This window comes from Patella vulgata, chromosome 3 (assembly GCF_932274485.2).
Source record: "Patella vulgata chromosome 3, xgPatVulg1.2, whole genome shotgun sequence".
In the NCBI taxonomy this organism is placed as follows: Eukaryota; Metazoa; Mollusca; class Gastropoda; family Patellidae; genus Patella; species Patella vulgata.
This window is the reverse complement of record NC_065881.2, coordinates 16,251,539-16,276,571: the sequence shown is the minus strand read 5'-3', so window position 1 is coordinate 16,276,571 and position 25,033 is coordinate 16,251,539. Positions and strand designations below refer to the sequence as shown.

At 37.0% G+C, this 25,033-nt stretch overlaps 1 protein-coding gene across 5 annotated transcripts; it reads right to left on the bottom strand.

Annotated features, from left to right (window-relative positions):
* Window positions 1-162: 162 nt before the first annotated feature.
* Window positions 163-18,379, bottom strand: LOC126815847 (uncharacterized). Of its 5 annotated transcripts, none has more exons than XM_050541829.2 (10): window positions 18,040-18,379; window positions 14,859-15,102; window positions 13,235-13,354; window positions 12,383-12,460; window positions 11,292-11,401; window positions 10,500-10,567; window positions 9,707-9,906; window positions 5,999-8,995; window positions 4,611-4,728; window positions 163-3,284 (listed from the first exon to the last, which is right to left on the bottom strand). In XM_050541829.2, the coding sequence occupies exons 2-10, from the start codon at window positions 15,037-15,039 to the stop codon at window positions 3,128-3,130; spliced, it is 4,029 nt and encodes a 1,342-aa protein (XP_050397786.1). In that variant the 5' UTR covers window positions 15,040-15,102; window positions 18,040-18,379; the 3' UTR covers window positions 163-3,127. The 5 variants fall into 5 exon arrangements, with proteins under 5 accessions (XP_050397786.1, XP_050397787.1, XP_050397788.1 ...); XM_050541830.2 differs by having other exon boundaries at window positions 14,913-15,102; XM_050541831.2 differs by having other exon boundaries at window positions 14,973-15,102.
* Between the last annotated feature and the right edge of the window lie 6,654 nt (window positions 18,380-25,033).

Below are 25,033 nucleotides of genomic sequence, written 5' to 3'. Positions count from 1 at the left end.
TTGTGTGGTAATCCTTATTCATAAACATAGTTGTGTAATAATCTTTATTCATAAACACGGTGGTTGTGTGGTAATCTTTATTCGTGAACACGGTGGTTGTGTGGTAATCTTTATTCGTGAACACGGTGGTTGTGTGGTAATCTTTATTCGTGAACACGGTGGTTGTGTGGTAATCTTTATTCATAAACACGGTGTTTTTTATTATTCAAAGCGCGGTAATACAAACATATCAAATATAAATCTATTTACAATCCGTACACTATAAAAAATATACTGTTACATTGAACATTATACAGAAGCTCTGGAAAATGTCTAAATACCCAAAGACAAAAATAAACCATGTAGAATATAATCTTAGTAAAAAGGTATATTGGTTCAAAAATGAAGAAAAACGATCAATAATAGTGAAAGAAACACCAGCCGTCTTTCCTAAGAAACACCGAGCGCAAGCTGGTATCTAACCCACGTTTTTTTTGTTGTTGAATTCAAATAAGAAATATGATTATTGGCCCTTTGACAAACATGGGCTATAATTTTTACGCCAGTCAAATATGACTTTCGAGCCGGCAATTCAAGGGGAACAACTCCTTTTAAACGCGTGAAATTCTTTCGGGATCACCTGATAGATATTTTTTTTTTGTGTGTGTGATGAGGTCCCCCTGCACGTTCTATTAGGCAATTTTTTAAAAGGAAAATAATCCATAAAATTCAATATAGCGCAAAATAAAACAAACAAAAAAATAAAATTATAAAAGCATTCTGTCCCTCCTGATAGGACTACGTCAATACCCTTGTTAACTATGAATATATATCTGTCATACTACCGACTAAACAAGAGGGTAGGGCAAGACTTATGAAAAGCTGCACCAATTACCATTAATAATATAATATACATAAAAAAATACTGAAATATATTAAAATGTCCATTTTGACGAATTTGTACACAAAATATAGTAAGGGATTCAAAGTTACTCCCCTTATCAACATATACGGTATGATAAAAGACATTAAAAGATGTAATATATATCGTTTTATGTGAATCCAAAACACCACTAGTTCAGTCCCTAGCAGAATGAAACATTAAAATAAGAATAAGCTTATACATGTATGCATATACAATAATAATATTTTATGAAATAAAAGTATACATTTAAAATATACAAAATGGATATAAATATATCAATTATATCCCGTTAGTAATAACATTATATTTCTATAACAATATTGTTATTAATTTATATAAAAAAACAATATTTCTATAACAATATTGTTATTAATTTAGATATAAAAAATAATATTTCTATAACAATATTGTTATTAATTTACATAAAAAAACAATATTTCTATAACTATATTGTTATTAATTTATATAAAAAAACAATATTTCTATAACAATATTGTTATTAATTTATATATAGAAAAACAACCATGGAGTTAAACATGCAGTATTATGGCTATCTACAAATTTTTGGAATCTTACAGACCTCTACGTTTCTCTAACATAAAATATAACCATTGAAAACTCTTATTCTAAAATTGGTGGGCTACCAAAATAAAATTTGTTTTCAGTACCGCAAGTGACATTATAGAGAGATAAAGAATAGGTATACCGTATTTGTCAAAACTATAGCAAGTACCCGAGCTTAATGGAGCTAAGTCTCTAACTCAATATTTTCCATAATATTCGAAAATAAAAACCTCAATCAATATTGGCGTTGTTATCTTGTCGTGCAGCTATAGGATCCTAATATCCAATATTTATAGGACAATATTGGTGTCAGTTATTATCACATATGTGATAGAACTGGTTAAACACGTTCCAAATATAATTTTAACACAGAGATCTTCGCCACAATAGATGCGTTATGAAGATATTCAAAAAAGGGAAGTTTCGAACACAAAAGAAAAACACGAGTTATCCTTCTATATAAAGTGACGAGTGATAAGAGATACACGGGTGAATTTCTGCTCACTAATAATTCCTTCGAATTATATAAAAGGATAACTCGTGTTTTCCTTTGCGTTCGTCACTTCCCGTTTTTCCAAATCTTTGTTAAGCATCTACTGTAGCAATGATCTCTGCGTTAAAATTATATTTGGAATGTGTTAACTAGTTCTATCACAAATGTGATAACAACTGACACCAATATTGTTCTTTAAGACCCAATTAACATTATATAATTATTACACGAATAGAAATCACTTGACATACATTCATATTACATTAATACGTGCTTTTTAGATCCATATTGTCAAGGTTCCAATAGAGCCATACGCCCTTTAAACTCTTAGATTTCTTAATTAATGTACATCTTAAACACTTATTATCATTAAAGGCTTAATAATGACAACAGATTATTCTGGCTTGCTTATAATCACTGCCATTTTAAAAACAAAACAATGATTGGGAGCTTAAAACAATGTAATGGTGTAGTAGCCTACATAAATTATCATCTTAAGACTACGAGAGTTATCTCCACTATATTTAAAAATCAGAACATGCGCACTGGGCAGGCTGTTCGTCATGTCTATGATGAACTCTGTTTTATAGTTAAAGATGTATCAGACTGAAACTGAAGATCGTGCATCTACTGTAACCTTGCCTGTGACCGTAACCGGAAATACAATCTAATATTACATTAGATTTTCTTTAATAAAATGTCGTTACTGTGTCCTCAGATGTGACCAGAAACGGAAATACAAATTACCTTCCCCAAAAAGGAGGTTCGCAAATTGAAATAAATGATCAATTATCAAAAAATATCTTCCTTTCAAATGTACAAGCCACTATAAGGGGAGATAAGTCCGATGTCAACAGGTTAACTTAAAACACGGTTTGGGGTCAAAATCCCCGAATGACTTTTTCACTAGGCAGTCCATTATCAAATTGATGTCCATTATCAATTATCCAAAAAGTACCTTTCTTTCAAATATACAACCCACATAAGGGGAGATGGTCCGACGTCAACAGTTTAACTTTTAAGTACTGTTTAGGATCAAAATCCTCAAAGGACTTTCTTCGATGGCAGTCCATTATCAAATTGATGTCCATTATCAATTATCAAAAAAAGTATTTTCCTTTCAAATATACAAGCCACACATGAGGAGATAGTCCGACGTCAACAGTTTAACTTAAACACTGTTTAGGATCAAAATCCGGGAAGAACTGCTGAATAGAATCAGCATTAAGTTCAATGACGTGATTAACATCTGTATCTGTACAGTGCTGATGATAATTAGCGTAAATATTGTCAGTTAAACACATTATACCATTTAACAAATGCCTGGAAAACAAAACAACAGAGAATCAATCGAAGATATTTGGGGAAATGAGGGACCGTCGTATCCTGGGTGAGAGGTTTAAACGACATCGTGGATAGACAATGATAAATTAATTAAAATCTCGGTTATTAAGTCTTCAACCCGCATCAAAATCCATCTCTGTCAGCATGTTATTACTCCGTCAGCGCGGATGGGCAAGTGGGCGTCGAGGAAAGTGTTGACATTTTGCGATTACCCCTAAGAGGAAAATTGTTGATTTTGCGGTGAATCGCTTGTCAGAAATTTTTGAAGTCTGGAATATACATGGTCGTATATTATGGTGTCCCATATAGGCTATATGAGATGCAATATAAAAAGGACTCTAAATACACTTTAATGAAATGAAATGAAAAAGGGGTTCAACGTCCTACTGTTCTGCTCCGAAATGGGCTAATGAAGACGGGCATACGCCATACAGTGTGCTATGAGGGAAATTTTACCCGGGCAGCGGCACTACGGCCTACTCTTATATCGAATTCAAACTGTCAAGGGATCTTTTAAGTGCACGCCAATATGTACGCGGGACCTCGGTTTTGTCCCATCCGAATGACTAGACAGCTGTCCTTGTCAGGCCTTCCGTCCTGCATCACTGACAAAGGTGAACAACGCCGGAAAATCTGGATGCAGGGATCGAACACCCGACCCACTTAGCCACCGTGATCCCCAAATATACTTTAATTAATTAATACCAATAGTAATAAATTAATATTAATATCATTGTTTTACATAATCCTTATAATATAGAAATAGATTTTACTAAAATTAACACACTTATATGGATATACTACTTATGAATTTTATTAACATGCTACGTTTCAATACACATACAGGTATCGTTTTCAAGCAAAATGTTAATTTTAATATCATTGTTGTATATGTATTTGGCAATTATTATGGGGCCTTATTTTGTGGTTGAGGGTTTAGCTGCACCATTTGCACCGTTGTAAATACGTGAATGACCCCCCCCCCCCAAAAAAAAACCAAAACATCTGTTGTGCCCCACCCCTTGTTCTCCCATGATGCCTTTATGCTTAAGCACGTGTTGATTTTACATGGTGATTAAACCGGGGCTAAGAATAGAACTTAATCAGAATTTCCTACAACCACCTACCCGCATGTCACGCTCTTTTCTTTAAGTGCTTAAAACATTGCAGAACAGAAAGATCGAAAGAAGCAGAACTAAAAAGACAGTCTGCCTCGTCAAAGATTTTGCTTGTAAGACAGTAGCCCACTATCGTTCCCCAATCCACACCTACAACACAAGATCATCTAAACGTATTTATACTTACATGCATTTTGCCTTATTATTTTGTGCTCTCATAATTTCCATGAAGTACGGTCGACAACTCGTCAAATACTGGAGAACGACATCATTATCTCGACATGGATTATAAACAATAGTAGTGTCTGAAAAAGACGATATAAATATATTGTTTACTGACTATTGACTTCAAGTGTGCTTACTTTCGCAAGGGCAGTTGACCCAGGACATTTTTGTAAGGCAGTGATTCTCAACCAGTGTGCCGTAGCACACAGGTGTGCCGAGAGATCTTCCTAAGTGTGCCGCGAAATTTCGAACGGCACACTAAGAAAATGTGCAAAACCACGTGATCCCAATTGAGTATTCACTGATGTCTAGTGATAAGTTCTTTATTCTATGTGTCTATGACTAGTCTGTGTCTAAGGTTGTATTCCGTCTGACTTACCATGTTTTTATTTTGTAAAATTCAAATATTTTTCATATTTATTTAGCCAGGTGTGCCGCTATATTTTCATGTGTTTCAAGGTGTGCCGTTGGCACAAAAGGGTTGAGAACCACTGTTGTAAGGTTTGGGAACAATTCGGAACTGGCTTCTGGCGCTCAGCTGAGTGTTGTGAAAGTCTTTCGGAATATGTTAAACCATGACCAACCAAGACAAAAGTATTTATTTCACCCAATCGTTCACTATTCCGACATGTGCTGCGGCCCCTGTACTAGAAGACGTATGGATTGTGGATGAAAACAAGGTAGCGGAAGTAGGTGTAGGGTTTATGGGAGGTTGAAGAAGCTGGGAGAACGGGCAGAGTAGCTGATTTAACGACGCCATCTTCATTTGTGTATAATCGTCTGACTGAACGATCATCCATATCTATCGACAAATATCGACACCAGATTATATCTAACTTATGTTTTTGTTTTAATCATCTAAATTAATGAAATGAAATGAAATGGGGTTTAACGTCCTACTGTTCTGCTCCTATACTGGGCTAATGAAGACGGGCATACGCCATACAGTGTGCTATGAGGGAAATTTTGCCCGGGCAGCGGCACTATCGCCTACTCTTATATCGAATTCCAACTGCCAAGGGATCTTTTACGTGCATTCCAATGTATACATATGGCCTTGGTTTCTCGTCTCATCCGAAGGACTAGACAGCTGTCCTTGCCAGGCCCTCCGTCCTGCATCAGTGACAAGCGGGAACCACGCCGGAAAATCTGGATGAACTTTCTCGGCCAATGCAGGGATCGAAGACCCGACCTCCAGGCTAGCGAGCCAGCGTCTTACCCACTTAGCCACGTGATCCCCCATCTAAATTAATACCCCCAAAACACTTCTCGGTCATTATTTTAAAAAAAAATGTATAACGAGAAGAAACATTTATTGGCCTTCGGCCATATTATGCCATTGAAACTTACCAGTTGAGTTTGAAAGAGAAGCTGAAGGTTCTTCAGCGGTTGTATTGGTATTGTTCGCACTGGTTGGTGGAATATCCGTGATGATAAGTTCAGATCTATCAGCGTTAATGACATCATTACCGATTTCTGCATCCGTCTGATTTGACAATGATCCGCGAGTTAACTGTGGAATCACAGACTCATTCCAATTGCTGGTCGTATTTAAGGATGAAGCATGAGTGGACACAATAACCGGAGAATCGCTTGAATTAATATCATTAAAAGTAGTTTCCTCGGAGTCGTTTCTGGGAAGAGGTTGTATGCTATTGGTGGAAGTAAAACTTTGATCCGGCTTCACACGAGTGCCGTTTACGTCTGTGCTGACTGATAATGTAGGAACAATAGGGTCACCTAATATGCTTTCATTGACGTTCGACTTCAAAGAATCTTCTTTTGTGTTGTTGGGTCGTTTAATTGTACTGTTTACCACATTATTGGATTGGGCGTGGCTCATATTCGAAGGATGGAGTCCATGGACTAAATGATCTTTCTTATGTGCCTCGTCCTTGACCTTGATGACATGGGTTATTATACCTGGCTTGTGTATAAGAGGCGGAGGCGTGGCGATCTGCTTTCCACCTTTAGCAAAAGAATCTCTAGTCTGGGGAGCAACTAAATCTGTGTGGTAAGCAGGAACATTCTCGTCATCAAGCATGGTAGATGGTGGTGGAAGAGGCATGTTGTTAGAGGGCCCTAACTCTGACTCGTGTTTCTCTGGATGAATTACATTCCTCGCCTGATGAAACTCTTTCCAGGACGCGGTGCCAGAAGGTGGTGGGTGGGGCATGAAATTAGACGGACCGAGCCCAGAATTGTCCCCAGTAGGATTTCCAATCAAATCGGTTTGCACATCTCCTTCTCTTTCGCGGAGCTCCTTCATGTGACGCCCTTTATCAACTGGATCTTTCTTTGTTGGGGGATTTTGGTCAGCAGGGGAATCCCCCGAGTCTATAAATGGATTATAGCTGCCCCCAGCTGCTGCTGAAAGTTGCGGTTGGGTGGCCTTAGACATACTTTGTGCAATTTGTGATATTTCTCTAGAGAGCATTTTTTGAAAATGATGATCATTTAGATCTGGTTTGTATCTTTTGTGTGGTTGTTTAGAATGAGGGAGGGAAAGGCCAGGAATAATAGCGTTATTAATTACATCACTGGAACTGATAGAAGACTTGTTCTTATTGAATATATCGCTTGTATCTTGCGGCATGTCGTGAAATCGCTGGGAATGGATTCCATGTTCTTCTTGATTTAGCTCATGCATCAATTCATGTTCCAAATCATGTTCCTCAATCTGATGATTTTCATGGCGTTCTTCCTCGACTTCGTCCCTGTCTCTTCTATCCGGGTTTCCTCTTTGAGAGTCTGGTACAAGTGCTGGACTGTCGACAAGATTATTAATAGAATTTTCGTTATGCATAATTCCATCTGGATGGTAGGACTTGGTATGTTCTCCTTGGTCTTTAGTGTGTGAATCTTCGAAATGGTCGTATTCCTCTGTAAAGTGGCTTGTTGAAAGTGGTCGTTCCAGGTGTAGTTTATCTGCCACTTCTCCCGAACCCATTTCCCCGTCTTCTTCTCTAAGGATGCTGGTTTGTGTAGTAAACACCATGCTGAATGGCGTTTCGGGATAATGAAATCTTCGAAATTCCTGGGATCGACTATGATAGGATTGATTATGCGACGAATATTCCACGTGTGGATCCTCTCCGTCTACAAAATCATGATTGACATGATTATTACTATCATCGGAGTGGAGTTCGATAGAGCTATGGGGATCATAGTCCTCATAGGAATCGGGATCCTGCTCGGGGTCCTGACCAAGATCTAGAATATTCATCCCATGGTGGTCTTTCGGTTGACTTCCTGGAACATGATTGTATTCAGGGGCTTTCCCAATATCAGCATCTCCATCAAAATCTTCGAAATGCTTTGAGTGATAATCTCCTGTATGCTGTTGTTGTTCAAAATCTTCCGATGAACTTGAGTACGTTTCATGTGGTGGAATTACATTATCACTGTCTTCAAAATCTTCTTTATCGGGAAAATGAAATGTATTCTCTTCTTTCAAAGTAATATTCTCTGGGTACGGATCATCTGCTGAAAAGTCTGTAGCCCCAAATGAATTAAGCACGGGCGTCTCCAGGGCATCCGTATCATTAAGGTTTGTTATTCGATCGGGAACATCTAACCGACCATCAAAAGCTGAAGAGTTGCCCAAAGATACAGGTGTGTTATCATCGGCAACCCAAAGCGACGATTCATTATTTAAATGATGAACATTAGACATCTCGGTATCGTAATTGAGATTACCATGATCGCCTTCATGGTCATGGGTCTGGTTTATGGGATAAATTGGTGGAATGGTGTCAAAGGGGGATTCTTCGAATGATGCAGTAATTGCTACTGTTGATGTTGTTTCTGGTACTTTTGTAGTGACAAAGATCGGTTGAGATACCGAACTTGTAGTTATAGAGGCTTCAACTGGGGTTAAATTTGTTTGCGGAATTTCCTCCCCACTGGGGGTAGTTGTAGATATAGGAATGTGTGTTGATGATGCACTACTGCCCCTTGCTGTAGAAGCTGTAAAAAATGACACCGTGCTGGCGCTGGAAAACGCAGTACTGTTTGTATCTACAGTCGTGGTATTAGATGATGATGTGACTGTGGTTGGCACCACCGTAGCGCTCGGTGCTGCAGTATTTGTAATAAACGATGCTCGGTTTGTGGATGAAAACGTAGTGGTTGACTCAGTGGTTGGCGAAGTGGCGGATGTGGGGTTTTGGGTGGTGGAGGATGTTGAGAGAGTAGGCGGAGTACCCGAAGTTGGTAGGATGACTGTGGTGGAAGGTCGTGTTTCTGTTGTAAATGAAGGTAGAGCTATTTGTTCTGTGGTGGTTGGAACAGCTTCGGTTGGTATAGTTACAGACTTAGGAATATATTTAGTTCTTATTTTCGTTCCTGAAACAAAGGAAAGAATGTATTAAATGCAATGATAACTAATAGTTGAGGATTCAAAACGTCTATATCGGTTACTTTCACGTATCAAATCAAGATGACTCTATAATGTCTTCAACGGGAATATATGGAAGTCTATTACTACCATATTCATCGATCACGAAACCACGTCGATATATCGACAGCACATGCGCAAACTTATTACTCGACAACGTACACACAAGTTAAATCGACAACGCACACAATAAGCCAAAAAATGAACAGAAATAACTCACGAAATCTTATTATCCACTCTTACTTTGTCTTGTTGTGTACCTGTCGCCGCGCATTTTGTCGTGCGAACAAGCTTTTCCTGTTTAGCTGACATTAGGGAGAATGGTTTTACATATTCTAAATTTGTTCCCTAATCCCATTCAGATATCCTGAATGAATTATCGTTTAAAAACAAAGTAAATTTATCTAACATATGTTTAAAATCCACTGTGCGGATGAATTGTTCTGGTGCCTAGCTTATATCTACAAACCTTGTAACCTCGGTTTCAGATAATTAAAATCCAGAACCTGGCTCCTCTTGGCTATAGGTATTGGCGGGTGTCGTGTACGAAAGCAGTGTATGGTAAATCTTTCTAGAAATCTGATACCATTTCTTTTTTGAGGAGTTCACTTTGCTGATAATTTTTATTTGTGCAAATGCTAGCCTGGCTTTAAACTCACCTTCTTCGTGTGAATCTTTGATCTGCAAACTTTTAAAATCAAAGACTATTTTAGATGCCGGCATGTCGTTAGCCTTGAGCTTTTTAATCATCCGTTTCCTTTTGCCCAAACCTTCTAACATCATTCCCGTCAAAATGTCTGACGTCAAGCCTCGTCTTGAGTTTAACAGGATGATGAAATCAACAACCACACTACCGGGACTAGGTAAAACAACAAGAAAGATAGAATAGTTATATTTACTTGCCGGTTTCAATAGTAAGGACATGAGGACAGCGCCACACACACACAAAAACGGAAAGACAAGATATACAAACTACACCGGCATTGTAAGTAATACAAATCAAACGGATAATATCAAATCAACTGAAGGGATCCGGGGTGGGGGTGGGGGAGGGGGCAGTAAAGTTACATTAGGCGTTGTGTAAAAAAACCAAAACAATATATGTTTCTTTTTTACCCGATTGAATCCAAGCTGGAGGATTGTCTACCGTTTATATTTTGATTTTGTTTTCGTAATTAAATGTTAAAGAATCAATTTGACTACATAATAGAGTGGATTAAAACGTGGAAAATTTGATATCTAACGAAAACTGACACACAGAGACGCTAACAAGTAAAACGTACGAGGTCTGAGAATGTATATTTGCAAAATCGCTGGTCTCTTTTTTTATTCCCCGAGCAAGACGTACGAGGTCTGAGAATATATATTTGGAAAGTTGCTGATTCTTTTTTTTTCCCCCAAAGCAAGAGTGTAAATGACGACCAGCAGCTTCAACATAAGAGGTAGTTTTACCTTAAATCTATGACGACTGTGTGATTATATCTCTCCATTAGAGGTCCAAGTTCAAATACCTGGTTTAACTATAGAATAGAAAATATCATAAAAATATCATAATATAAGCAATTAATAAATTGACAAGTTTACATAAAAGGTGTCTTATGTTTATTACGACTAACGGTACCAAGGGTCGAACCTTCAACATTCAGGGGTAGCGCCCGGTCGTTTGGATGGGACCAAAAACCGAAGTATACATTTAAAAAAGAGCCTTTGACATTTGAAATGCCGCTGCCAGGGGAAAAAAAATCCCCTACTACACAATACACGCGGAACCATATAAATGAAAATTACTATATACATTTGTTCAGTGGCGTGCAGACGTTTGGTGATAACCGGGAGCAATTCCTAGCATTAAACAAATTACCCCCCACCCCCCTCGTTCAATATGTCTTAGTGTATAGTAATTACCCCTCGTTCAATATGTTTTATAAATAAAGCCAGTGTATAGTAATTACCCCTCGTTCAATATGTGTTATAAATAAAGCCAGTATATAATAATTACCCCTCGTTCAATATGTTTTATAAATAAAGCGAGTGTATAGTAATTACCTCCCGTTCAATATGTGTTATAAATATAGCCTTACTAATTAGTGTATAGTAATTACCCCTCGGTCAATATGTGTTATAAATAAAGCCTTGGTGTAGAATAATTACCCCTTGTTCAATATGTTTTCAATATATATCCTTATAGTAATTACACCTCGTTCAATATGTTGTATAAATAAAGCCAGCGTATAGTATAATTACCTCCCGTTCAATATGTTTTGATACAACTCTGTATAATTCACCAGCGTGGTTACCTAAATCATTCGTCCATTTTAAACTCGTTATTCGGATTATGCCTTCAAAATCTACCGCTGTAATATAAAATAATAATAAATATAAAATCGTCGATAATAATATTCGATGTACGTTTCTCAATAGCCCCAAACTCCACGAAAATGGGCTCTTTACGCTTGATAAAAATATCTACATTAAGAGTTTTTATCTCCTAGTTATAACTTGTTTGACACAAATGAGTTTTTATAAACTCTGGAAAATCTTTGTTTTAGATGGGAAATGCCGTAAAGCGGCATGGTGGGTGAGTAGAGTTTTGACCGCAAGTGCTCCCATCATCTGGGTTAACACTTGCAAAATGCTTTCTTTGTACTACATCACTGTCCCACCCAATCTGATTAAAATACGGATCTATATTTCGTTTCGTTTTTTTATACTTTCAGTGGCCTACACTACATGAAGATCTGACAAGTTATAGCGATAGGTCACGTCAGGGGTCAAAAGACCGACTTATGGCCCTATGACGTCAGACATTTGATTAACCAATCAGCATTGATGTTACTAGTGGATTAACCACAGTTCCGTGAAAAGCACACGCCTAAAGTACGCCGTAGCAGACGGTTTCATTGGCTTATCCCTGACACCATTCAGAACACGAGTTAAATAACAACTCTTCCAGATCCAAGTGTAGTAAAGACAAGTAAAACGAAATTTTGAACTATAATAACGAAACGATATAGGATCTGTGTTTTAACCAGATTTTGTCCTACCAATTCATCTTTTTAGTTATCATTTCATTTTCATTTCCAATCTAAATTTTAGTTCTTTGGGGTCTTGATAAACCACTTGATTCACATGAAAAATGTTTTATGTAGAATTTCAAAACTTGAAAATATGAAACTTAGAGCTTTTGAGAAAAGCAACCAAGTATTTTTGGTTTTTAAACTATATATTTTACCGAAGAAATAGGACATTCCATTTCAAGGTATTCCCGAAAAACAAAAGTTCATTTTGATGTGGCTTTAGTCTAATAGTTTTATTATATTATAGGCTATACTCACTTTGGACCTCGCTTGCAACATATTCTGATGACGTATCGACTGACGTACTTCCTGCAGGGACATGAACACCTTTCTTCACTGTAAATAGAATTCCATGTTAAATTTTCGACATAAGTTTTACATAAACGCATTATGGATATTATAATTAAGGTTTGACAGATGTTTTAAGGTTTCATTGTCAGGCGAATTATTTTGCATTTTACGCCACAGACCAAAGAAAGTTTTAGCATTTGACGACGTAGTTTAAATTTTACAGGATTGAGATTCTATAGCATTGTAAGATTACGTTTCTAGCAGTCGATGGCACTAATATTTTGCGTTAACGCTATAGATTGTTAAAGCTATTTGCATTTGACGTTATTAGCATTTGATGTCATAAATTGTTAAATTTACTAGGATTTGACTTTATAAGCAGTTGGCGATATACATAGCTTCTAGCATTTGAAGTCAGGTATATTGCCTGCATATTGTATGATAAATAGAGTAGAGCTATGAGGACAGGTGGATCACTAATCTTGCATAATGTATGATATCGATATTAGGACGTATATAATACCTGAATAATGTATGATAGAGATATTAGGACGGATATAATACCTGAATAATGTATGATAATTAGAGCTATATAATGACAGGGGAATCACTTGAATAATGTATGATAGAGATATTAGGACGGATAAAATACCTGAATAATGTATGACAGAGATATCAGGATGAATAGAATACCTGAATAATGTATGATAAATAGAGCTATAAGGATAGAATACCTGAATAATGTATGATAAATAGAGCTATAAGGACAGATTACCTGAATAATGTAAGATAAAAAGAGCTATAAGGAAGGTGTTTTACCTGAATAATGTATGATAAATCCCAGTGCTATTGATATGACAACTATTACTACAGCTAATGCTATTAAACCAATACAAAATTTAGATCGTGGTCGTCTATAAACACTTGTAGAACTTGATACTGGAATATATAAAACGTTGAATCAGTTCTCGCCTTATAGTGATGTGTAAACGGTGTGGTTGCAACTTATTTTTGGGAACCTTACAATTCAACAGAAAATTTCAAAGAAAGCTACTATTGACGTAATAATAATAAAAAAATCCACTTTCAGTTGGGCCTTACACTGCCTGCCCATTTCACTGTCTTTGAATTGCAATGAGGTAACTACTTATTGACAATCTACATGACTAGCATTGACAAACAAATTGACTTGTTTTTGTTTGTTTGGGGACGGGGCGTACAGTATACTCTGCAAAAAGTCAGAAATATCCTCTTTTGGCACCCTCCCAAACCGAGTTGTCATCCCTTACAGTTGACACAAACTGAATTGCAAGAATGACTGATTGGCAGCAGGTATTTTTATTATTATGACGTCATATTTTATGTGCTTGAGATTTGAAAGATCATCACACGTAATAATAATAATAATGGGTCGCTATAACAGAAATAATGATGGGAGACGAAGGATTAATTTATAAAGATTTCGGTTTAGATTAAAGATGCATAATGTAAGAGCTAAACCTGCCTATTACAGTTTTTTTCTGGCTATAAATGTTACATAAGTTATTATTTAAACGTAGCAAACCCTTAATCAACTCTCTAAGCCATCGGATGGGTCCGAGTTTAAGAACACCGCGACCTTTAAGAGTTTAACAATAAAATAGATAATCAAGACTTAGTCTCGGTTGTCAAGTACCGTTGTTACGATAATAAATAAGTTCAGGGGCACTTTACAAAGCGACAATGTAATGATAAATAAACAACAAGATTATGGACATGTTAACGATTGTATACAGAGTCGGTTAAAAAACTGATTAAATAAATGTGTTTTAAGTTGTTTCTTTTTAAAAAATATAGAGATGTACAACATCTTAAACTAAATGGTAGATTATTCCATAAAACAGGTGCTTGATAACTAAAAGATTAAAACCGCTGACCATAAGAAACTAGTTGAAAAGTTTTGGGCTTTAAAAGTAGTTTATTTGATGTACGTAATGTTCGGCCAGGTGTATAAAGTTCTAAAAGATCTAGCTGAGAGGTAAAGTAATTTAACTGAAGCTTTCAATATATTCATTTTTCATTATCTAATTTTGAACTATTATAGCAAGAACGGTCAGCTTTTATATGACGTTAATTTTTGTCAAAATTTCGAACACTCATAACTTCACACAGGATTTAAATAATTTAACTGAAATTTTCAATATATTCATTTTAAATTATCTATTTTTGAACTATTATATCAAGAACGGTAAGCTCTTTATCTAAATTTTACATTATGCATCTTTAAGTTGGGTGTAATACTTTTGAGCGCTGGTTTCAAACGTTACATAATCTAGTTTCCTAGTTACAAATAATGTTTATTTGTGCTTTAGTCCGAATACATTCCTAGTCTTAAGAGAAAATCTACACAAATTCTTAAATAAATCAATTTGAACACCACGCTGTCCCCATTTTATTTACAAACCCGAATATTTAGTTCCCGAACTTTCTGACGGAAGATAAGGACGGGATTTAAAACCTGTCACGTGATTCGGGTTGTCATAGACGACGAAACCATATTCCATAGAGTCGACGTTACCAAGGGTACTTGACGTCATGTGATCACTTGACCCCGACCCAGGGCCAAGCTGGGTCATGTGAAACATCACGTGGCTATCCAGGATGGCGGCATAATTTTAACACTGGTAATTTTCCATATCTTGCTGTCACTGAAATAAAAATGTTTTAAAAGAAGTTTGGCATATTATTTTTTCTAACAAAGACGATTTTAATCATTCTAGAACAATTGTAGTTTGTCCATTTTTGGGAAACTGTATCCAACACTATTTAACGTTAAAAAAATAAAAATACGTTTAAATGAGAACTCGAGACACAGCATTGAAAACATAAAAAAATGGTTTATTCTTAAGAGCTGAAAGGGTGGTTCGCCGGCAGTTAATTCTCACTCAGATTTATTTCGGTTTTTTTTTCTCTTCGTTAATAGCATGGAGCTATGGACAATAGAATATTTCATAGATTCTAAAAATGATTTGAGAGAACATTTCACCTAGTCTAAAAATATGATTTAAATGCATTGAAAACGCTATGATGATAAAAACGCCAGAACTAACGAGAACGTAATGGGATTAAAAGGTCAAAACCGATGAAAACCTAATGATAATTAAAAGGTCAAAACCGACGAAAACCTGAAAACCTAATGATAATTAAAAGGTCAAACCCGATGAAAACCTAATGATAAATTAAAACCTTTATATTGAAAATAAAGGAATAGAATGGACTATGGCCTCACCACTTTATTGTTTATTTTGCGATTACTACCTAAGTGTGTGTAATTACTGTTGTTCGGTAGGCTATGTAATACATGGATGAAGACTTTCACCAGAGCAGCTGTAATCATCGAAATTCGATCGTTAAAGATTAGTTTATGCCTCGCTTTTTCATCACTTTTTTTTATTTATTAGTCCTGACGTTTTCATGGCTTTTAACGTTCTAATTAGCATTATGTTTTCATTGGTATCGATGCATGAATTATCATTAGGTTTTCATCGGTTTTGACCTTTTACTTATCATTATGTTCTCACTGGTTTTAACGTTTTAAATTATCATTAGGTTTTCGTTGGTTTTGATGTTTTAATTATTATTATGTTTTCACTGGTATTGATGCATGAATTATCATTAGGTTTTCATCGGTGTTGACCTTTTACTTATTACGTTTTCGTTGGTTTTGATGTTTTAATTATCATTATGTTTTCACCGGTTTTGATGTTTTAATTATCATTATGTTTTCATTGGTTTTGATGTTTTAATTATCATTAGGTTTTCACCGGTTTAGATTATCATTTACGACATTAGGTTTTCACTGGTTTTGACGTTTTCATTGATTAGATTTTCATTGGGTTTGACATTTTAATTAACATTACGTTTTTATTAGCTTTTGAGGTTTTAATTATCATTTGGATTTTAATGGTTTTGACGTTGTAATTATCATTATGTTTTTATTGGTTTTGACTTTGTAATTATCATTACGTTTTTATTGGTTTTAACGGTTCAATTAAATTATCATTACGTTTTTCATTAGTTTTAGTTATTACGTATTCCTTGCTTTTGAGGTTTTAATTATCATTACGTATTTATTTTTCATTAGTGTTTGGTCATTACGTTTTCATTGTTTTTGAAACCGGCTTGAAATAGGTCGATGGTTCCCAAACTTCTGTCAAAAACTTCAAATAAATGCTTGTCGCTTTAAAGGGGCAACTTGACCTGACTTGAAGGAAGTTATATTTCCTATCCCTACATCAACACTGATTATATAACCAGGGGAAACTGGAATTATTTTAATCCTAGAAGCAAACACAGACACAGGTTGTAGTACGTCCAGGAATTCATACGATAGATTCGACACTGTTGAAAATGTATTTTTACACTATTTGAACAGTAAATTAACGTTATGGAATAAGAAACATACTATTAAAGTGGCAGTATCCCTTTCAACAAGTTAACGAAATTCCAAGCACTAATGGCCTGGAACTCCAGGAACCACGGTGGCTCGGTAAGTCTGGTACTGGATCACCAAACCTAGTGGCCCCGGTTCGATCTCGGTATGTACCTAGAAAGTTCTTCGGGGTTTTGCAGCCTAGTTTCCCCCTTGTCAGTGGAGCAGGGCCTTGCAGGGAAATACATCAAGTTGTTGAGGAGATGCCTTGTGTACATCTTTGCATGCACGTACAAGAACCCTTGAAGAGTTACGGAATCGTGTGGCTGTCCGGGCAAAATGTCCCCCATAGCACACTGAATGGTGTATGTTTAACCGACTTCATTGACCATGTCGGTGCAGAAAGCAGCACGCAAAACCGCTTACTCACCGAGCCACTGCGGCTCCCTCACTTTAAAAAGCATTTACCACTTTCAATCAGAAAATTAATTTCTTTAATTTTGTACGATATCCCAAATAAGCGCACACTATCCTATCTACTTCATATATTTCAACGTAAAGCGTTGGTCAATATAACGGATAGCTGGTTGAGGTTTATTTATGTCCAAAATCAAATATGAACAAGTCAGGTCAACTTGCTTAATCAATTCACATATAGTCTACAGGTCGTCGGCGGCACTCGCCACACTGTAAAGGGCCTCTTAAATACAGGGAACTCGAATTTAAACATTTATTTTTAGAAGAAAAAAAACCATGTTAATCGTTCAAGAGGAGATAGGGAATATGAGTAATAGAAAGAAGAAACTCTGGGCAGTTCGAATGCAACGTCAGGTAACCAGAACCCTGACCAGATGAGCCGAGATCTAGACACTTCTTCAAATTCAAAGGAATAAAAAACAAAGGTATAATTTTAGTCTCAAAATAACCCAATTTGTTCCTTTAAAACTTTAAAAATCAGTTAGGATCTACTATCAGAGTACACGGATGCCATAGAAAGGAAGGTAACCAAAACATCGCCGCCCTGGCCAAATTCTACTTTTTCCCGTTCCAATCAAGTAAAAATAGGATCTAAAAAAAGCGCATTCCTATGTTAGGTTCAGATTGGCCCCATTTCATTTCTTAAAACTTGAAAATAAATTGATACTTCCACACTTAAAAGCGATTTTAAAAATATTTTGTTAGATGGGCCAAACAAACAAAACAACAACCTTACCTGTTTCTGTTGTTTTATATCCAAAACAATTCCTAATAAACACTGTTTTAAAGATCCTCTGAGTCAACACGTTTAATTGTATAAAGAATTCAATTAATTATTCTTGTATTTTATTACAAAGCGCACTTTAAGTCAGTAAGTAAAACTACCCAACTCCAGGGACGCAAACGTACAATATTCTCACGTTGACGTCATGTCATTGCACGCGCACGTTCTTTCTGGTAAGTGAGGGGTCGGGCTATGTTGTTTCCGGTACCGTCTCGTGGTGTATCGAATGTTGATATTACGTGTTACCCAAGACAATAACAAACACACTACGTAGAACCCCAATCATGTCGGTCACTCGAGTCGTGTCAATGTAAATTTAACTCGTCGCTTGAAACACCTGAAATTTCTCGTAAATAAACAAAATGGCGGTCGAATAGTCAATAAAACAGAAAGACAGTGAATAGTCGGCCTGTAGTCAGTCGGATTCAGAATGTTGTTTCTTGTTTTCGTGTGAAACTCGTGGAAGGATGGAGATATTTCGTCCATTGCATTTAAACAATTTACATTAAAACGCCCGCCTTTTTACAAAATTGCTAAAGAAAACAGTAAAATGTAATGAATTGAAGTAATAGATATTTCTATCGTTGCCAGGACAGTGACACTTTCATGTTTTAGGAGTTTTAACTGTTTGGTAAGAACAATAGGCTACCATTGTATAACAATACATTCCAGAAAAACCTTAAACTGCAATTATTTTACTTATGGTCAACGGTCTTTTATTGTTCAAACTATGGAACAAGAACAAACTTTCTTTTGATATACTATCCCGCATTTTTGTAAATATTTAAAAAAAACAACCAAAAAACAAAAATATCTCAAAGTTCATTTAGAAGAACAGACGAGCCAGCCGTTTTGTGTATGTGTGTGGGTGTGCGATGGGGAGGATAGTGTGTGTGTGTGGGTGTGTGGGGGGGGGGGGCAGCATGCCTTCTATAAATAAAAATGTATTCCACAAATAGAAAGAAGGGAAGGAAGGATGAATTATAAGTTTATAAGCACTACTTGCTTTTTCCTCTGTCCTTGGCTCCATGTACACAGATACTCTAGATAACGTCTGTACTATCAAATGGATCCAATTTTAAGCATTTCTGGCACTAAATTTGTCCAAATAAGCAATTTGTATGGGCTGCGCACTCTGAACCTTCGAGACTATGCCCTTGGTCTGTTTGGCAGATCGATTAAAGATCGTTAGCCTGTCTGTTCAAGAAAAACCCTTTCTGAAAAAGTGTCTCAAACCAATATATTGTTAAAGACATTACTTGATCTATAATAGAGGTTATAAGTTTTATAATGTAAAGTGCAACGGAACACTTTGGCGATAGTAGGGGTCGTGTTATAACAGAAATTGATCTCAGTTGTCCGAATGAGACACAAAATAGAAATGGGGTTTAACGTCCTACTGTTCTGCTCCGACTGGGCTAATGAAAACGGACATACGCCATAAACTGCATATAGAGAAATTTTACCCGGGCAGCGGCGGTATGGCCTACTCTTATATCGAATTCCAACTGCCAAGGGATCTTTTACGTGCACGCTTAATACCAGAGTCGAGGTGAGGTAAACAAGAATATAAAGAGGTCAGTCATGCATGCGACCCCAGGAACCTGGGATCTATTCAACGGCTTGGATTTGGCTCGGTGATAATGGTTCCGGATCAGCTCCCTAAACTTGGAGAATGTTGGCCGAGATTGTTCAACGGGAATTACTAGTCTACTTTCGTTTTTCAGTGGGTCAGGACGTAGGGCCTATATCAATGAAAAGCATTTAGTCGTTCGGACGGGACGAAAAGCGTGGTACTCTGGTCTGATCGTTGGTGCACGTACACGTAAAAGAAATCTTGACAGTTGGAATTTGAAGACTAATATGCGGAAACGCCGCTGTCCGTGCAAAAGTTTCCCCATAACACACATCGCATATATGCCCGGTTGGTGCGGAATAGCAAGATGTTAAACCCCATTTCGTTTTATTTCATGTTAGAGCTCCACCCCACATCTGGAATTATTCATACGGGAATCTTCGGGTGATAGTAATAGTTACCACAATACTTTTGTCATTTTGGGACTAGGTGGTAATTGTTATTCTATGATTACGGAAAAGAGATTTTACCCGGACAGCTGTGATGAAACATCCCAAGGAAATATCCCCACCCCCTCTTCTGAACCGGGGCCAAAAGCCATCAAAGGCTTGAGGAAAGAGTCGTCAAAAGTTCGTCATTCTCTGTCAATGTACACGACGCCCATTCCTACCGGTTGCGGTGGTAGAGTAAAAAGGGGGCGGGTGCACCCCGTTCGACGGACATAATAAATTCAAAAATATATGTATTTACTTTTTATTCGATGATGGGGAGCCACGTTGGCTCATTGCGTAAGACGTTGGCTCTCGAACCTGTGGACCCGTGTTCGACGCCTGCGATGGCCTATAAAGTTCATCGGGATTTTCAGGCGTGGTTCCTCCTTGTCAGTTATGCAGGGCCGAGAACCCGGCAATGGACAACGTATAGTGGTCGGATGGGACGAAAACCCGAGGTCCCGTGTATACATTAACGTGCATTTAAAAGAACCCTTGGCAGTTGGATTTCGATATATTAGATTAGGCCCTAGCGCCGCTGCCGGGCCCGTTTTCATTAGCCCTGCCTGAGCAGTAGGACGTTAAACCCTATTTCATTTTTATTCGAAGATGACCATATTCAAGCTCCATGAGCTAATTTCCCTCTTTTCTAATCGATGTATTTTTTGTGCTGATTGCGTTCCTTTTCAGGAAATACTCCAAATTTCGCCAAAAAGCTTCGAAAGACAATTTGAAAGATCCTCCACCCTTCTACACGTGCGCCACCCGCTTGATAGGACAAACGTCCCATCTTATTTTAGGTTTCTAGAAAAGCTGATAATTTAACGAGAAAGAAACAGAAACGTTTACTTGACGAAAGAATGACAATCTGAACTATTTCAACCTTTTGCTTTTTACATGGGTCACCGGAAAATGCAAGTTGACACAACCAAATTGCGGACAAAAAATATTCGCCATTGTTTAGTTGTCGGTGAATTTCCGTCACGTTGCTTGTTAAACAGACGAACAATGAGTCATGTGATCATGAAACTTGTTAGCAAATATTTTACACCATTTCATTAAATAAAACAAGATCTATCTTTAAAGTTTATTGCATTTAAGGAAAGGTCTACGTTTCAATTACTTTGCAGTAATTTATTTAAAAATTAATTAAAAATCGATAACAAAAATAAATTAAAAATTCATTAGGCCTAATTTAAAAAAAATAAATAAATAAACAATCAGGAGCCACGGTGATTAGGGTGCGTGCTCAATAATCAGTGAGATCCCTGATATTTTCATGGAATGGTTGTGCCTGGCTTCTCCTTGTCAGTGGCGAAGGACGGGGTGGGGTGGGTGCTTTGGTATGGAAATATGTGTAGTCGTTCGGATGGGTGAAAATCCGAGATCATATGTAGCCTATACGCTAAAGATCCACTGACATTTGGAAATCGAAATAAATGAAATGAAATGGGGTTTAACGCCCTACTGTTCTGCTCCGACGCCATACAGTGTGCTATGAGGGAATTTTTGCCCGGTCAGCGGTACTATGGCCGACTCTTATATCGAGTCCCAGTTCTGCCAAGGGAACTTTACACCAATGTATACACGGAACCTCGGTTTTTCGTCCCATCCGAACGACTAGAAAGCTGTCCATGTCAGGCTCTTCGTGCCACTAACATGGGGAAACCACAGTTGGAAAATCTCGATGAACTTGGGAAATCGAAATAAGAGTTAAAGTAGGCAAAATTTCCTTCAAAGCTCACTACTTGCCGATGTCTGTTAAACCCCATTTCACAAACAACACAAAATATAGGCTACCATCAACTTTTTTGCCTAGCCTACTTCATTAAAAAAAGGTAGACGATTCGTGTAAAGTGCAACAATTCATATTAAAGAAAACTTTCCCACTTGAAAATGTCTGATAATATATAATATATTTCTATCACTTTCACCAAGATACCGCGCTTTATAGGCTATAATGGACATTTTATTTATTTTTATAATTATTTATAGCCTACTGTTATGTACGTTTCCATTTTGTCAGTGGTGCAGTCGTGTGTCCCGTTTTGGCTGTAGGCATACGTTTGGCATACATTAAAAAAAAAAGAACACTTGATAGTTGGAATTCGATGAGGCTCATGTATTGTAAGGTGGAAGCACTGAGCTGTCCGAGAAAAAATTGCCCTATGCGCTGATCAGTTAAGATAAGATAAAGATAAGATAAGATTTTATTGTATCATAACACCCATTTCAGGCCGCATACAATTTATATACATGACATAAGGAACATGACACAAAATAAATAGCAATATACATATATATATTTATAAGAATACGAAACAAAAAATACATAGGTTCATGTAAAAAGTGAAAATATATAGGCCTATCAGAAACATTATTTCAAAAATGTATAGATGTTAAAAAGATAAAAAATAAAATGTGAAATTTTGCCTTGTAATACCTTATTAGGTCGAGGCTTGATTTCTATGTTGAAATGCTTTGATAATGACATCACAGAAACTGAAGGGGGAGAGTCAAATAGATTTTCAATCGTTATGGCCAAATTGTTGTAACTGAATGTAGCAGAAAGAATATTCAGCCTAAGAGATTGATAGCGTGGACATTCAATTAAAAAGTGAAATTCGGTTTCTGCTTTAAAGGGACAATAACACTCTTGCTGGCTTGACAGCTCCAGAAAATAAAAAATAGCCTTATTCTAAGTACAATGTACTAGATGTGTTAGTGTCCTACCTGTTGTGTAAATTATCCATTAAATCATATTTTACTTATCCAAAGGGTTCAAAAATATTTTTAAATCCAAGTCACATTTGAAAAGCTTTGCGTCAGGCTTTTCAAATCATTTAGTTGAATTTTTCCAATATTTTAAATTAGGTCCCGATTTGAACAGAGTCTCAAAAATAAAAGTCTGCGCACGTATGAAATTTAAGCGCCAAAATAATGGGGAATGGTGCATTTACCTTGTCTAAAAATTTCAGCTCAAATAATTGACTCGTTTGGGCGTGAACGTCAAAACTGCTTATCCGGACACGTAACCCTTTTAAGATTTCGGGTCATTTTTTTCGTTGGATGACCTGATAATCGATTCCCGTTCCGTCAGAGGTCTATACAATGAATGACCCATGTGCTGTACTTCATAACGAAAGATAAATTTAGCCTACACATTATTTTTATAAAATTAAAGTCTGGTTTTATCCAGACACCGCATAATACAGCCTGTGGCACCGGTCTCCATTTCCAGATGAAGACTGACGGGATTAAGTTGTTAGAAAACGTATCTCATGTTGAGCTAGTTGCTCGGCCCTAAGGTAGAGGATTTTAAGGGATTTTAACACAAAATTAAGCAGTTTTATTCTCCAAAATATTATCGGGATTGGCCCTTTAAGATGAAATTTGTATCATCAATTAATTGGAATATTGTAAAATAATACAATTTGTGGACCAGAATAAAGATTGGGACATAGGGCCTGTTAATACTATTATTCAGTTACAAGAAGAGTGGTATTGAGCCTTTAAAGAGGGAACAGAGTGCACATAGTCTCATATCAGGGGGGACGTTTTTGTACCGGCTCCTCTCTATTTCTAGTTTATGGGAACTCAATCGTAGTGCGGTCATAGCAGACTTGAAGTTTTGATATGCCCGTTTTCATTACCCCGATTGATGCCAAAAACTTCGGAACGTTCTAGCCCATTTCATTTCGCAAAGACTAGGACACCCAATCCATCTCAAGTCATACGCTTCAAGCAAGAAAACATATGTCCCAGTCTTACGCCTCAATCATGGACGTGATGTAATTTTATCACATGTAAAATCTTACGTCCAGCCTTCAAGCGATGATCGGAAATTCTCTTACGTCAAGCCTTCAATCATGACTTGAGACAATCTTGGGACATGGTCGTACGGCTGCGCATGTTGTAAGCATGTTTCCAATTGGATAATATTTAGCCTGTTGTGTTTTTTTTACTAAATATGTAAAAATAAACCCGCGAAAACAGAAAATGGACTCGGTAAGGGCGTGTTTGTTTTTAGCCTATGGATAGTTGAGATGTAGGCTAGCGATAGGCAATAATATAATCATATCAGGTCTGTAGGAAGCATTTAGCAATGTGTGCGGTCAAATACATGTACAGAGAAAGAAAAAACAACAGCCAGTCGCCTGGAATTAGGCCACATATGGCACATGGTTAGGCCCTACATGGTCGGATCCAGGTTTTTTAAATAGGGAGGGGGTGTAAATACTCGAGCACCGGAGTAGCGGCCCGGACTGGAGGCGTCACAGAAAGTGATACTAGTAGACTAATAATAAACTCTTTAATGTAACGGTTAAAGGGTGAGAAACTAAGGTAGAAATAAAAATATTCACAAATAAACAGTCCTACAGGCTACAGCCGAAAATCAATCTCATCATCAGTGAGACGGAGGGTATAGGTCTAGCCTTTCTTAAAGTTTGTCCTCAAATGAGGGTAATAATCTTTTGCCTCTAGGTTTTTGCCTACTCAAAATAAACATAGGGGTTAAGGTCTACGGGACTGGGTTCAATAAATGTGATGCCTGTCTATTAATAATTAGTGACCTTAATTGACCCACGATTATTTCCCTTTATTTGAGTCAAGTGTGGCGCTTTAATGTGACGTCGTGGTTTTAGTCTCGCAATCCAGCCTCTCAACCAATAATGTTGCTCTCCACTCACTATGTGACTATTCGGTAATTTCCGTGATCTTCGTCAGTCATTGTAAATGCCACACGGCCCACCGAGATCGTATTTGTTCATTTTTTGATCTCGGCCTTTAATGGAGAGCTTAGCCCGATCATAGCGTCTGGATGATCGAGACTGTTCTCCAGACAAACTTCACCTACGTCATACTTCCACGTGATATA